General features: G+C 53.9%; 1 protein-coding gene across 1 annotated transcript in view; it reads right to left on the bottom strand.

Annotated features, from left to right (window-relative positions):
• Positions 1-15,874, bottom strand: part of DDX31 (DEAD-box helicase 31) — a 72,588-nt gene that overhangs the window by 3,445 nt on the left and 53,269 nt on the right. Inside the window, exon 19 of the mRNA XM_047098123.1 lies at positions 14,146-14,314. Within this exon, the coding sequence (XP_046954079.1) occupies positions 14,146-14,314 (169 nt within the window). The remainder of the gene's footprint in view (positions 1-14,145; positions 14,315-15,874) is intronic.

Below are 15,874 nucleotides of genomic sequence, written 5' to 3'. Positions count from 1 at the left end.
GGTCGGATGGACTGAGGCCTACGCTCCTCCCAGCACGCTGCTGGGAGGGACAGCAGCCTGCTGGAGCAGGGTCCAGGGACAAACACTTAGGAAGATCTGGCAGGAGCCAGGGTGGCAGAGAACCACGGCCAGACACGGGGGGAGTTCTGTGCTCACATGAGAATGTTGCAGGGGGACGGTGGGGGCAGCACCTGGATGACAGAGGAGTAAGGGGCAAGTGGGGACAAAGAGGAGAGCTGACGACGGAGGAGGCCGAATGACACAGCTCAGGCTCTCCGCTCGGTCTCCTCACCTGAACAAAGGGGACGATACTTAGAACAAAGCTCACAGGTGCTGGAAGGATTAGAGACGCACAGGCGGCTAGCGGGTGGCTGGCATGTGGATTTCGGTCAATCAGTTAAACATGAGGAAACTGAGGTCCGGAGGTGCCAACCGAGAGGCTCTCCAAGGCCACACGGGAGCCAGGCCTGACCCCGGGGGCCCCTGATGCCCAGGCCGGGGCATTTGGGGCTGCACCCCCTTCTCCTGCAGGGCACTCGTCCTAACTCCCCGGGGTGGTGGACCGTGCACCCCGATGTGCCCGGCGGAGGGGGCCGCACCTGGGGGGGGGGGCTGGCGCGTGGCTGGGAGGCGGTGGGAGCCAGGCCTGCAGCTGAGGGCACTAAACTTGTTCCAAACTGAAGGCTGCCAGTCCTTGTGCTTGTAGTTTATTTTTAGTCGAGTTACATGACAGACGGAGTGAGAAGGTTCTGACAGGAAGAAATGCTTCCTCTTCCCCGTTTGAAGCCAGGTACTCACAATGTGTATAATTTTAAATCTAACAACCCGAGTTTCAAAATATGCAAAATTTCAGTCAAAATATCCTCCCCAGCATCGGCTCTGTGACTGCTCCTGCCACCGCTAAAGCAAAATAAATAACCAGAACCTGATCGGGGCGATTGATACCCTAACTGCCGACAGAGCAGGCACAGACAGCCGGAGCGGCACCCTTGCAGGCTCAGGCGCAGGCTGGCGGTCCTGCAGACGGAGCCGGAGGGACGGTGCGGGAGACCACACCGATGGGGGCACCACACGGGTGCCCTTCCGTCCCCGTCCCTCCCCAGACACATACAGCTGGGTCCCGGGCAGCGCGAGGTCCCTCCCGCCCGGCGGGTGCAGCACGGCACTGAGTGGGCAGGGTTATTAAGGACCTTCGGGTCACACTGTGGTGGGGGACACGTTGGAAGTGCATCTGGGAGATGGTCCTGCCCGCCTTCAGCTTCTGAGCTCAAAACGTCCTGTCTTAGCGTCTCCTTCTAGGCAACGTACTTTCGACCTGGGACCCAAACCCAAGCTCCGAGGCTGCTGGTGGTCCAGAGGGCAAGCGGGGTTTCGTCTTTCAGACCCAGACCACCTCCCCAGGACCCGAACCTCAGGGTCGACCCCGCAGGGTTTTCCCCACCGCTGTGGGAGCAACAGGACCCAGCTGGCTGTCTGCTGTTCCTTTGTTCTGAGGCCCAGTGCCGAGAAGGCAAAGTACAGATGGGAAGGTGGAACGTTCTAAACCCAGGCCCGCGCTGGGCGCATGTGGCCTCTCGACTCCTTCTCCTGCCAAGCTGCACTTCTCCCAGGGACTTGCCAACTTTCTTGCCCTCCTTGCCCTCCAAATACTCAAACCCCTCTCAAATGGACTTCCCAGTCCACCAGAGTAATCCCGCAGTTACCAAGCAACAGATCAGTTTATCTAACCACAGGGAACTCCCTTGTAGTGAAGGCTGAATAACCCCCCTCGGTTACCAGGCTGGATTACCCTGCAGGATGGGCAGATGCCACTTTCACTGCCAATAAGGTGAAATCACAGCCTAATTAGTAAATCAATATGCCCACTAGGGTGACCACTGCAGAAGAGGGGCCTCAGGACCTTCTCGCACCTTTACGGACAGGTTCACAGAAGGCTACCCCAGGTAGGAAGCCGCCCCAGCTCAGGACTGTGCTCATGGCATCCTCTTACAGGACAGAGTTTTTCACTTTACCTTCTTTAATTTATGTACCGTCAGGTCAATCGGTATTTTCTTTTACCAAGTTTTACAGCTTTAGGATCACGCTTAGAAGCCTTCCTCATGCTAGCGTTTAAAAACGTACAGGCAGGGGCGCCTGGGCGGCTCAGTCGGCTAACTGTCCAACTCCTGATTTCAGGTCAGGTCATGATCTCACGGTTCACGGCATGGAGCCCTGAATCGGGCTCTGCGCTGACGGCGTGGAGACTGCTTGGATTCTCTCTCTTCCCCTCTGCCCACCTCTCCCCTGCTCATGCTCGTTCCCCCCCGCCCCCCCAAATAAATAAATAAACATTAAAAAAAATGTTCAAGCATATTTTTCTTTAGTCTGCTACTGCCTTCCGTAATTCCATCTAGATTTTATTCTGGTTTATTCCTTCCCAACAGTTATCCACAATAGTCACTGGACCATAAATCTGCTCCCCAGGACTTGAAACGCACCCCTGTGACTCTTTCTGATGCTGAGAACACTTCCTGTAGGCGACACTCGAAGAGATGATGAAAATGACAGTGGCCAACACTGAAGAGATCTACCAAATACATCAAAACAACACGTGAGCAAATACCACTGACGGGGGCGGTGAAGGGACTTAAAGATACAACAAGTCAGTCTTTCAAACTGGCCACCGACCTCCATGATGATTCTCCTGCCGACACTCCCGTGGCGCTGTTCTCGGCACTGGACAGGTGTGTAACTCGTCTACTTCACCCACAACCCCACGAAACGGCTACAGTTAGCACCCCCACGTTACTGGTGAAGGAAGAAGAGACACAGGGGAGGGAGGTGGCGCCCAGGGTCACAAACCAGTGACGGAAGAGCAGGGACTCCAGTCCCGGAAATCTGACCCCGTGACTCGTGCACTTAACCGCCGTGCTGTTAGGTTTCTACCAAAACCAGAAGCAAGCCTCCTGCACAAGATGTTTTTATGCCAAGACAATGTTCATGTTATCTCAAAATCTCAAAGACTCTTGGTGGCCCCGACGGAGTGCAACTGAAAAAGCGAAGGTTGAATTAACTTAGGTGAGAAACGGCAGTTTAAAAAAAATCACATGATTTGTCCAATTCTATCACGAACACCAAGAAACCCATATAAGTATACTCGCCGTGGAAGTCTGCAGGGTATAAAAACTGTGACTCAAGGTTAACTTGGATCGTGGGCTGACAGGTGATTTTTAAGCTTTTCTCTATTTCCTGAATTTTTACAATGAACGTGTGTTATTTTTATGACCATAAAGAACAGTGTATTCGTTATAGGGAAAAAAAAATCAAATGGTCGAATTTTGCCCTATGCCAAAATATCCAAGTCTTTTAACTTTTACTTATCAAAACCTCTTTGCTTTTCGCTTTTAGTTTGTTTGATTTTGTGTGAGAGTTTTCTCTTAAGACAGAAACAGACAGACTGAGGAGTAGTAAAATGTACTTATTCTCTGATCTGAAGGATTCTTTCTGCATGTAAGCAAATGACCTAGGGACACAGTGAGAGCACACCCCCTGCCCCCCCCCCCACACCAAGGACTGAGGGAAGCAAGCCCCCCAACTGGAAGGAAAGCCTGGGTCCTAAGCGATGCCAGTAGGAGACGGCGATGCTTTTAGAAGGCCTGAGGCAGACTCAAAAGCTTCCCCGTTCCCGCCTCGCCCTCACGGGTGAAGGAAAGGCAGCAGTGTCTGAGTGGGGTTTTGGTGGCTCTCGGATGACAGGGTCGCACACAACTCCAAGGAGAATCTGACAGGCAGTCCCTCCGGTGCAACCGAGCCGCTCAGGTAAGGAACCCGCTAGTGCGGGTGGTAATTCAGCCCACACGCTATCAAGCCTTTCACGGTCACTGAAGGAAAAAGCAGCTGTATCAAGCCTCCTTTAACCCGTGGGTTCTGTTTCGGCAGAGATGTAAGCTGGCGGGCGGACCGTCTCAAGGGCGCTTTCTTTGTGATTTCCTAGGACCAGACCAACGCTAGCTTCGGTAAGACTACCGGGGCCCCAGAAGACGCCCTACCCCAGGTGAGCCATGCTATGGCGGATGGTCACTGCAGAAAAGTACCCGAGAGTGACTCTGTGGACCCAGAGATTGATAAAAAGCGGGTTTCCGCCTCACATCCAAGAACAAGACCCAGTGAAAAGCAGAAAAGAGCTCTGAGCCCCGGGCTGGGGGCAGGCATGCTGCCAGGCCACGCAGGTCACAGGCAATCAATACATCGACGTCATGATCGATTTTGCTGCCCGGCAGAGCACGCACAATGAAAGAGAGGACAGAGATAATGTTCAGAGGTAGCAGAGGCCTAAAAGGAAAGAGACAAATCAGAATCCCAGAACTGGACGGGAACCTCAAGATTATTTGCCCAAGTGGCAGAAACCGTTAGAACAGCTCTGGCAGGACTTGGGCCCGGACATCACCAGGCAGGGTGGCCATGCCTAGCCGATGTCCCCGTGGAGTCAACAGCTCTCTCCAAGCTTAGGTTCCCCCCCATGTCAGAAAGTGCCTCCACCTACAGGCCTAACGGGCATGACCGAGTGCTTGACACGTTTTAATTCTCGGTGAAAATATGACGATGGAGAAATACCAAGTGGGCATGGAAACAGTCAGGTGTGTCTGTAACCAGTCTGACTACATCCTAAATGTGCTGCCTGAGACTGATAAGCTGGGGACAGCATTTCAGCACCAAACCCCAGAGCTCAGCCCTGTGGGCCCGTCCTGTTTGACATGATCGATGTCTTGGATGATATTATGAGGCATATTTGTCACATCGGCAGATGAAAAGCAGCCTGCAGGGACAGCGGACACCCTGGACGACAGAACACCTGCAACACCCTGGCAGGCCAAAGGGACAGGCCTTGGCTAAAGGGTGAACAACACCGGGGCACGTGCACCGTCCTGCTCTTGAGGCAGAGCAGCTGGGTGGTTTGAACTCTCACACGTGCAAACAGGGACTTGGTTGGCCAGTTTCAACCTGAGCCCCAGGATGGCCCAGATGCCAACAATGCGGGAGGCCTGGAGCCAGGAGGCCAGGGTGCTCGGTCGCACTGAGGGAGCCAGGCCGGTGCTGAGCCCCGTGTGAGTGGTAGCCGCGGTCCCTGCTCCCACCGTTAATAGGCCAATGGACGTGATCGCTCTCCTCTTCTGTGCTGGTCCGTCTCTCCTGCACGTTTGGGTAGTTCCATGACCCGGATTTGGAAAAGAACCCCGGCTGGGAGGAGAGCCGCCCAGAGGACGGACTGTGACGGTCGAGCAGCTGGGGATGCTGGCGCTGCAGGGCCAGTCTGCTCACTCTCAAAAGGATTCAGGGAACTAATGAATCGAGGTGCTTCTCACAGTGCCTGTTGTGAAAGCCCCCATCCAGCGTTGACTGTTATTGTTATTAACAGTATGGAAAAGAGGAGAGGCAGGAGATAAGGAGCCATTATCAGATACCCGACACGTGTCATGTGGACCAGGGACGGCTTTGATCAACGATAACAACACCTTGTATTTTTGTTTGCATATCATGCACATTCAGCATTAGAATCTCACAGAGACCACAGAGTGGAAAATGAAAGTGGTCCATGGGGGCTCAACTTCAGCAGCTCTAACGGGGAGCCGAGTCCCCCCTGTGCAGGTGGCGAGCACCCACGGCTGGGAGGCCTGGAGCAGAGGCCTTCAGGACCCAGGAGCCATGCAACAGGCAGGTCAAGGGCAGAGTGCGGCGGGAGCCCTCGGGAAGATTTCCCATAAGCGCTCACCCCTCTTACAGACTCAGAGAGGGGGAGTCCTGGGGGGGGGGGCGGGAGAAAGTGGCATTTACCGAGCAGCCACCCCAGGCTCAGCACCGGGCTACATGTCCGGAACCCTTCTGCACACTCCAGGGCCCTGAGGGCTGCACGACACAAGGTTCGTTGTTGCCAGGGCTGGGATCAAGCTGGGGACACCTGACTTCAGGCCCAGGCACTGCACCCTCTGGACCTGAAAGGACACCAGGGAAAAGGCGGGATCCAGATCCTCCCCGCGATCATCTCTTATCAGAGATCTTTCGAGGCAACTGCCCTGCAAACATAAAGCTTCCACCACCACTCTGGGGTTGCTACCCTGACGGTTTCACATCAAGGTCTTGCACATATGTAACCACATGGACTCCTGCTTTAAGTCCGTTTCTTCGGTTACAGGAACAACTGCTCACACAGGAAAACACCCGCGGTGGGGCTCAAATACTTACTTTGCCCAACACCAACTCTAGAAACTGGAACCTTCTACAAGGGGTATGTGAGGCAGCAACAAAGTGCTGGGATGTGGGCTCCAGGCTCTCTCAGACTTGGGGCCAGGGGAGCAGGCACGCCCCCTTTCCCCTGGGTTCGCGGGACCGGCCTGGGGCTCAGCGAGACACACACAGGGCCTCAGCAGAGCTGAGGGCGCACGGAAGCCCTTAAGGGTCCCACGCCACTGCTCAACTGCATCCCTCCTCTCGATTACTAACTAGTTAAGATGTTACTCTCCACTTCAGACCGTGGCTCTAACACCAGGGCCAGAATGAAAGGGACATCTGGAAAAGACCAGAGTCATTTCGTGATGGGCTACAGCAGGACGCACACCTTCCTACTCAAAAAGGGGCCCGTGGACCACGGGGATAGATCAGAGGCATGGGTCACCCCAGGAGGGGTGAGGAGGGGTTCAGGGTGACGTGTAGCAAGGGGAGAGCTGGGACCGTCACGTTCTTTCCTAGCTCTCCGATGGCGCGAACCAGGAGAGCTCCGAGCACAGCCAACGTAACGAAGAGCCGGGCATTCTCCTGTTGCCCGCAGCCTCGACTGCCGTCCGCCGACTCATGCTGGGCCAGCTGCGTCTTCCACCTCCGGTGCCTGGAAGGCTCCAACAGTGAACGTGACCGCCCGAGCACCCTCCCAGGAGAGGCCGGCTGGGTTCCTGTTCTTTGTTATCGGCCTGGCCGCTTGACTGAAAACACACCCTGTGGTTCCCGCTGTCTGCAGGTGACCCAGGTGTGGAGAAAGAGCAGGGTCACCGTGAAATCCCTCTAATCGCCTCATTAGCCGGGTGGGGATGAGGGTGTGTTTGTTCCACGAAGAGGCACAGGGCTGGTAATTGCATGGTGTCAGAGGGAGAGAAATAGTGGTAGCAGCAAAAGGCCAAATGTAAAAGCTGCGTGTGCACAGCAGTAATTAAGCCAAAGCCCGGAAAGGCAGGGCCCACGGTACCTGAGCGGAGAGGAGGGAAGGGAATTATAACTGGATCTGCACCGCGTGACCCGAGTGGAAGAGGCAGGCCCTCCACGGGAGCCTGTGCCCACACCGCGCCGCTTCCTGGAGCTGCCCGTGCCCGTGATGAGCTCACCAACCTACAGGGGGCTCGCTGACACGCAGTCCCTGAGCAAGGACTCTGTGCCGTGCTGTGTTTCCCACCAGAAGGGACGTGGCCACGTTCCACAGAACTTTTCCTGTCCCCTGGCCCCGTCTGGACAAGAGTATATTCTCCTCCGTACAGCTGTCCCACAGAGATAACGCAGTGTGGACTTCAAAGAGACCCATCCTGTGTGTGCCTTGCCAGAGAGGCCAGTAGAAGATGCTCCTGTCTACGATCCATGCAGCTCATCCAGGTTCTACGTTAAAATATTATTAATTAATCCTAACTTGAATCAGACATACACTCGGCCAGCATCTGGCTGTCCTGCTGCATTAAGGAGGACACCCCGTCGCCTGCTCCGAGGACCTGGGTCTACATTTTTGAGAACTGTTAGTCAACTTAGGACCACCTCCATCCCCCTCTTCAGGACTTGAGACTTTACTAAAGCACGGTCTCCCGGGATGGGGCCTGGGCACCTGAACTATATATAGCTCCCCAGGGGAGTCTGACAGCGGACTCTGCTCCCTTGCTCCACAGGACACCTTCTGCCCTTGAGGCTACCTCTGGCGGTCCTTAGCTGTTTCCCCTGGTCTCCAGGCTGAAGCCGGGTGATCTGACCTTCCAGTGGGGCGTCTGCTCTGGTCCTGTGGAGGCGGGGCAGAGGCCCCAGCCCTGAACCTGCTCACGCCCATGCTATGTGGGCTGATCCCCAAGCCGCCTCCACCCATGAAGTCAGGGACACTGGTTCAGAGGAAGGTGGCCCCGTCTTGTTCTCCCGGGACAGCCTGGCTGAGTGCAGCGTGCTCTGAAAAGCAGGTGTCCCCCTACCCCCTTGCAGGATTTGCTGTTTGCTGGGTCCACTGAACAGGCAAGAGGCATTTCCCTCTTTTTCTTATCTTTCTTTCCTTCCCACTGTGCCCTTCCTCTCAGAATTACAGGCCGCCGGCAGGCACCACGGGAGCTGCTGGGGATGAGAGGAGAAAAACCAGACAGGGTCTCCACCGCAAGCTGCACTCGAGAGATGGACACGCGCCACCCGCACACACAGACGGCGGTGTGGGGTGAGGGAAGGCTGAGGTGCCAACCCGGGCAGGCGGCCCAGAGAAGACCTCCTCGCAGGAGGCAGAGTCCAAAGATGGAAAGCATGGAGAGGCCCAGGCCCCCCGGGCACTCGGCAAAGGCCCTGAGACCATGGGGAAAACGGGGGGCCACGCAGGGCCGCCGAAGAGGGGGCTCGCCGTTGTCACTTGCCTTAGTCATCAGAGCAAGGAGATGCACCGAAAGGCTGGCGGCAAGGGCGACAGGTGAGGGTGCGGAGGCTCTGTGGCCTGGGGCCGGGTGTGAGAAGCCAAGGGAAGAGACCAGGAGGTGACCAGAGGGGTCAGAGGCAGTAGCGCTGCTCCGGATCTGACCCGCATGCAGGGGGTTCACACAGAGATCCCCATGTTCTCTAGCGTGGCTTTGTCTCGCCTCTGATCTCATGTTTGGCCAATCTTTTACAGAATAACTGGCTCAATGAGATTGAGAGAATTTTCACAGTGGGCAAGATTCCAGGTGTGCCTTCAGCTAATTAAGTGATACGAGGGAGGTTGTAAATGCCACATAAAAATTGGCAGGCAAGCTGCTCCTAATGATGAGAATATTGCTTTACAGGAGGTGCAGCTGCAGCTTCTTGACGCCCGTCTTGGAGCGGACCGGTTCCACGTTTTCAAGGTTGTTCCTGATGCGACAAGCTCAAGGGTGCTTGACAAGCTCAAGGGTGCTGAAAAGCTGACCGCTTGACCGCACTTCCCACTCCCCGGCCCAGGATACTCACAGGTGCGGTGAAGGCCGGCAGAAAGAGCCACCAGCACTGTCACCGCCACGTGCTCCCGTGTGTTCACGTCTGACCCCGTGTCGATGCTGGACACTCACCGCCTGGCGTGGTCCTCACACAGCACTGTGAGGCTCCCGTGCCCGTTTGGGAAGCCAGGGGACTAGGCAGAGAGTCGCCGAGTCACTTGTCCCAGGGCAGACAGAAGAGGCTCAATCCCGGCTCAACCCCTGTGTGGCCCTCCTTTGGGCGGCACCTAAGAACCAGAGGCCCTAGAGCACCAGTGAGGACGGGAGCCCTTTGCAGTTACCGAACGGCCACTGGACAGGCGACGGTGGCAATCGGAACAAGTGACAGGGCAAAGGCTTCAAAAAGGAAAAATGCCCCGAGTAGGGCTGTGCAAAACCTCCAGTTTGAATGTTAGTGCTAAAATCCGTGACAATTCAGATGAGAAGACTCTGGCAGGCACCTCCACACGAGGACGTCTACTTGGTGTAGAGAAAACACTGGATCTAGAACTCCGGGGGGACAGATGCTCTGCGGTGCCCGGGTGCCGGGGGTTCTGACCCGAGGCCAGGACCCAGGGGAGCCAGCCCCGTGTACCCTCCTGTCACTGACCACGGCCCGCCGAGCACAGGCCCAGCACACCCAGACCCAGTAGTTAAGGGTTAAGAGATCCTTCATTTTAGATGGTTTACCTGTTTGGTAAGAGCAGGAACTTCGTGGTCACACTTTGACCGGGCTGGCTTGAGCACATGTGTATGGTGCATCTGGGGGGCTCAGTCAGTTGAGCAACTGACTTCGGCTCAGGTCATGATCTTGTGGTTCGTGAGCTCGAGCCCCACATCGGGCTCTCTGCTGTCTGTGCGGAGCCTGCTTCAGATCCTCTGTCCCCACCCCCCCCCCCGGCCCCTCCCACACTGGCACGCTCTCAAAAATAAGCAAACATTTAAGTGAAAGAGAAAAAGGAAACGTGCATAAACAAAACTGCATTTCTTTTAAGAACAGCCAACAACTTGGGCTGTTGTTGCTCTACTAATTCTAAAAGGAGGGAGCCGAGAACAGAGGAGCATAGTTATTGGATTACTGATAAAGGCGACGTCCAAGATGTTTCTAGGCACGAAGGAAAACATCAGAAAGACACAGGTGGCATAAGCCAGGGGTAGACAAGTCTCGGGTAGCTACAAATTACATCGTTGGGGCAGAGCAGTGCTTTCATGATCACAGCACAGAATTCACGAGATAGTTGGTTAAAAACAGCAGACTCGCTCTCTCGTACTGTCGCAGTAGCACTGACACCGTAACGCATTGTATTCTTGAACCACTCTCCACAGCGTGTAAGGGAGGTGAGGAACTCGCAGCCCTGCACGGCGGGCCTGCTCACTACTCGTGTGTGTCACCGCCTAGACAGACAGACGCCCTGGCCGACAACACCACTCTGCCCTCCCGAAGCAGACGGTACCGGGTCCCCCCGTCTCCTGGGAAGATGGAAATTTTGGAAGGTATGTTATCTTTGCTTCTCAGGAACCGCGGAATCTACCGAGCTTCAAAATCAGAACCGCGTTTCACAGAAGGAAAATGCTGTGTTTGTGATGGATGTTGCTAAGGGGCCATTCAATATTTTACCAACAGCACCGACTCCCTGTGTGCACGTCTGTGTCGGTGTTTGGGGTGGGGGGTGGGGGGCTGTCTTGGCAGGTCTGTGTGTCGGTGTCAGAGGAGTTTTGTAACTACGACTGCATCTGTGTGCAGGGGAGAAGCATTTTGTGTTCCCTTTCAGAACTAAGGACTGAAAAGCGGATACAGACCTGGTGATAAAGATCTCATTTGGGGAATGTTATCCTTTTTTTGTCTCAACAGTGGTCAAGTAAAGGAATAAAGGCATACGGATGAGATAAAACTTCCCTTTGTCACTGCGTGGAAACCATCTCCTTAGCTAACCTGCCCTTGCTTCATGTTTTAACACCCAGACGAACCCCTTGTTTGGTGCATGATGAGGTGAGACAGGATTCTGCTCACAGTGGCATGGATTTGGTCCACAGGTATCAGAGGTCTGCACACAACGTAGAGCTACTCTAGGCAGTTAACCCCATGACACAGAATGCAGAATAATTTGGAGAATTCAGTGCTCCAAATTGGTCCACCCCAAGAAAGCAGAAGGAACCACTCCCTTTCTTGACAGATGGATTTCAGAGGAGACGCCTGAGCTCAGAACAATCACTGTGGCCACAGCATAACTCTCTGCACTCTGTGGTGTTTAACGGACTTTTCTTCCCAGTCCTCAAAAAGCGGCAACTGGCATTTGCTTGAGCCCTGACTGAGGTGCGGAAAATCTGTCCCGTCTTCTCTGCCGCTCACCCTGACCACAATTATACGGTCCGTGTGCACATTAGCTGCCAAGTCATTCTTCTTCCAGGAGTGACAAGACTCCCCCCCCCCAAAAAAAAAAAAAAAAGGTGCCTACTGTATCCTTGAGCGCCGTCTGCGTTCGCAAGGCAGGGGTGGGGTGGGAGGATGTAAGAGTGCAGCGAGAAATGCCTTCAAAAGAAGGGCGTAACAACCGCAAAAGTAGCTGTAACTGAGTGGTGACATGGCCAGAACAGAGAGCGGTATTGTCACGGGCGGAGTAATCCTGTGACACACTGCTGTCACTCACCACCGGCTCCCTGCCGCGCCAGCCAGACATCAAAGGCTGCCCCATACCATCTTACATGCTCTTTATCGGCTAATCAGCCCATTCTTCCCTAAATAAAGCCCTGTTAAATCCCCTGCTCACAGGGGTATGGTAGTCCTGGTGCCCATCTGCTAGCAGGGTCAGCCGAAGCAGGAGGCGGCGGCTTGCTCTCTCCCTAGTGGCTTCTCAAGGTAAGGACAATGCTGGCTGGCTCCGAGCCCCCCTCCCGACTGCCTCCCTGCCTTGCTGCTCTGCTTTCCAGGATCTGGGTAAGAGCTGCGGACGTCCCAGCCTGAGGAGCTGCTCTCTGGATTAACACTTGCTAATGAAGTTCCCACTCATAAAGGTAGATGAGCCGCTAACAATGAAATATCGGGACCGCATTGATTTGCGGGGATAGGAATCGGCAAGATCTGTGTTTCTCACCAGTGATCAACTGGCAGGAGTGTTCCGATCTTCTCGAAGTGCCAACGTTTTAGAGACGGAGGCAGGATGGCCTGGCTTCCAGATCACTAGGAGGTCCCCCTCAGACCTGACTGCAAGCCTCACACATTCGAAACCAAAGTGGGCACGCGGAAATACCAGCTACTTCCGACCCCAGGGCAGCAACCTGACTCTGGCGCACAGCCGTCGTACATCTGAGGCGTCTTCTACCTCCCGGGAGGACGGGCAGAGAAGTCTCTAGCCACAGCCCTGCCCAGGACAGGTAGCAGGGGCAGCGGGCAGTACCCTGAACCTCAAAACCGCCTGGAAGACACGAGAGCTGGATGTGTCTTAGCCTTGTCTGGGCACGGAACAACAGCGGCATGTGAACTACCTGCCTGACAGAATTACTGAGGTACGGTCCTACAGGAGAGGTGTTAATACAAGAAAAAAAAATCAAGCATCTTAAAAATTCCAAAAATGGGACTAGAATTAGGCAAACTTTATCCATTACTAAGAGCCTTGTAGGTGCCACACCCTGAACAGATCAGGTTGGATGTTCCAGAATCTTAACCCATCTGGTTTCCAGATTTCTGTCCTAAGGTGATTCATCTGTGCGGCCCGTCCTAATGCTGAGTCTCAAAACAACCTTGTGAAATAGCTACAAAACACTGATTTCCTTCTCCTTGCTGTAGCTGAGGAAACTGAGGCTCTGAGAAGTAAAGCAAAGATACGGCCCAAAGCTCAGAAGCTCACATCAGAGCGGAGCTGGAACTGAAGTCCAAGTCCCCTGCATCTAAGACCAGCGATCGTTTCCCTACACCAGGCGGTCCACTCTGCCTTTTGTCACTGCATCCAGAGAACCTGGGCCCTGACAAGTGATGGTGCACGAGCAAGCAGGCATGTGGCGGGAACTCGCAGGGAAGTGTGGCACGCCCCCAGATTCTCACAGTCAGGGCAAGTGTACTTTGACATTTGTAATTCATAAGCAAATAAAGGATGTGCCATGCAAAAGAATTGTCCAGAGCATTCAAGGATTCTCTGCTTGTTCAGTGTTTCCTTCCCACTCACATGCTGCACAAGTGGTGACGGCAGTCCGTCCCTGAGTCCCCATGCAAGCGGTCCATGGCTCCTGCAAAGGGGCTGGGTCCTCTTACAAATGTCTTTTGCTGAGGGGAATCATCTCAGGACCTCCTGGAACTGTGGAGGTGGACCCAGAGCCCAGCCTCCGACCTGCAGGGCAGCGCTCTTCACTCTCACTAGGACCTCTGGACAGTTTACCACGTGCCTTTGAGGGAGGGTGAGAGTCTCACGCTCGCACCGGCCTCTGCCCTCTGTGGGCGCTTGGCACCAGACGCACGTGTCAGCACCAAGGAGAGCGACCAGTGCAGTGAGTCCCCACGCAGCCCCTCCCACCTCCCCAGGACAGGACCAAACTGATTTCACAGAACACACCAGAAGTTTTCGTACAAGTCCTGGGGGGCTGTCCAGGGTGAACCACAGCACATCTGAAGCTCCGACTCCAGAAAGGCCCCACGTTACTCTGCTGGTGGGCAGTGGAGGCAACCCAACCAACAGGTTTGTCTTGCTGCCCCAATAAACCCCACCACCATCTGGACCCAACAGGAGACACCATTGCATTTCTGCAGGTGCCTTAAAAACATTCAGATTAAGTATTTTTCCTCTCGTTCCAAGCACTTATCACACTTCGAGAGGGGCGGACACTGGTGACGATTCAGCACAAAACCCAAAGAGGGAAGTTTGCACCCATCACGCAGCAGCCTGCCCCACCACCGCCCTGCTGTTGTGTGCACAGAGCTCTCCAAACCCACCTCACTTCCAGCCATCTGTCCCAGGGCAAGTTCAACTCATCTTACCTGTTCAGGTTTCCTTTTCTTCTCTTTACAGCCGAGACACCAAGATTTTGGGGGGCATCTCTCAGCCCAAAGCTCTTAGCCACATGACCAAGGTGCAAGGATCGGACGTGGAAGATGTGCTTCAGCTCCCGGGGGTAGGTTGCATAGGCTCGAATGAAGGACTGCAGAGCTGGGAGGAAGAGGAGGGTGAGGGAGGCCGTCAGGATGGGGTCTCGAAGCGCCCGGGCCTAATGGCTGTCCTACGCACTTTATCTTGCCAGGCACCCTGAGACAGTCAGGACAGTACAACCTAAATCTATCCTGGTGTATTTTCTTTTTAATTCATCAAAAGAAAAATCTACAGGACACAAGTATCACTTGAGTAAACCCAATAGAATTTCAGATTTTACTGTGTAGTGTGCAAGAACCCTAGAGGGCAGCGGCCCTCTTTTCTCCTCACTATGGTCTTGGGGCCTTGCACAGCAGCTGGGACACGGCAGCAGGCAGCTGGTCAGTGTTTGTCATAGAAACGAAAGACAGAATGAGTGAAGAAACTAAGACATGATCAATGTGGTATTTTCTCATGAAAAATGAAATCATCAGACTTTTATATTAGGAAAAAATTTTCCTAATTCAATTTATTTTTTCAATTGCTAACACATGTAAATGTCACACAATTCAAAAGGTTCCCATGGGTTTATTGTGCTTCCCATCACGGTCTGTTACTCCTGCTATAAATGTTCACGCCACAAGCCCCGCCTCCAGGGCCCCTATCCAGAGGGGTGACTCTTCTTCCTGTACTCCTGGGATTTTAAAACCAAATTCATTCCAAAGTACCCGATATTGACTGCTAAAGGGCTTCTTACCCATTTGAAAAATGCATAAATAAGGAAACGCAGGGTGCCTGGGTGGCTCAGTCGGTTGAGCATCTGACTCTTAGTTTAGGCTCAGGTCATGATCTCACAGTTTGTGTTTGAGCCCCGTGTCGGGTTCTGTGCTGACAGTGCGAAGCCTGCTTGGGATTTTCTCTCTCTCCCTCTCTCTCTCTGCCCCTCCCCTGTGCACGCGCAAACTCTCTCTCAAAATAAACTTTAAAGAAAAAAAAAAAAAGGAAATGAAAAGTTTTAAAAAGGAGAAAGGCAGTTATTAAGTTTCTAAAAGAGCCCACAAAACAGTTCATTCCTTGAGAACTGCCAACAATTTAGAGATGTCCCCAGACACGCCTTCGTGAAAGTTTCAGCCCTATTTTAAGGTTGAGAAAAAGGCCCCTGTTCTAGAGTCAGCACTGGCTGGAAAAAAGGCAGATGTGGTTCCCAGGAGCCTGGAGCCCTGGCTACACCTTTTCTCGGCGTTCCTCTGAGAAAAGAAAGCTGTCCCTCCACCCAGCTCCCCTCAAATACACTGCAATTCCGGTGAAAATCAAGTGTCTACCTCTCCTCACTCCAACAGGGCAGGAGGGGACGGCTCTGAAAAGACCCCAATACCGGCTCTTCCGGCGGCCAGGCCCGAGTCCAGCACCGCGCATCTCATGGAAGAGCAGGTGCTAAATACCAGCCTCTTTCGCCCTTGCTTGTTGAGCCACTGGACTGGCAAGTTTGCCCACAGCTTAGACGTAATATCCCAGCAGCACCTGGAGACTGGCGTTTATGAACAGTAATAAAAAGTGTCATTTTAGCAGATCAGCTGCTGGAAGGATCCTGGGAATCCATCAAAGCTCTATTTACTGAGTAAAGTGAACTCCTTTTCCCAA

Source organism: Lynx rufus, unplaced genomic scaffold (genome assembly GCF_022079265.1).
Source record: "Lynx rufus isolate CCGP_SWC_20201006 ecotype Redwood Valley unplaced genomic scaffold, mLynRuf1.p SCAF_44, whole genome shotgun sequence".
Taxonomy (NCBI): Eukaryota; Metazoa; Chordata; class Mammalia; order Carnivora; family Felidae; genus Lynx; species Lynx rufus.
This window is presented reverse-complemented; position numbering and strand designations above follow the sequence as displayed.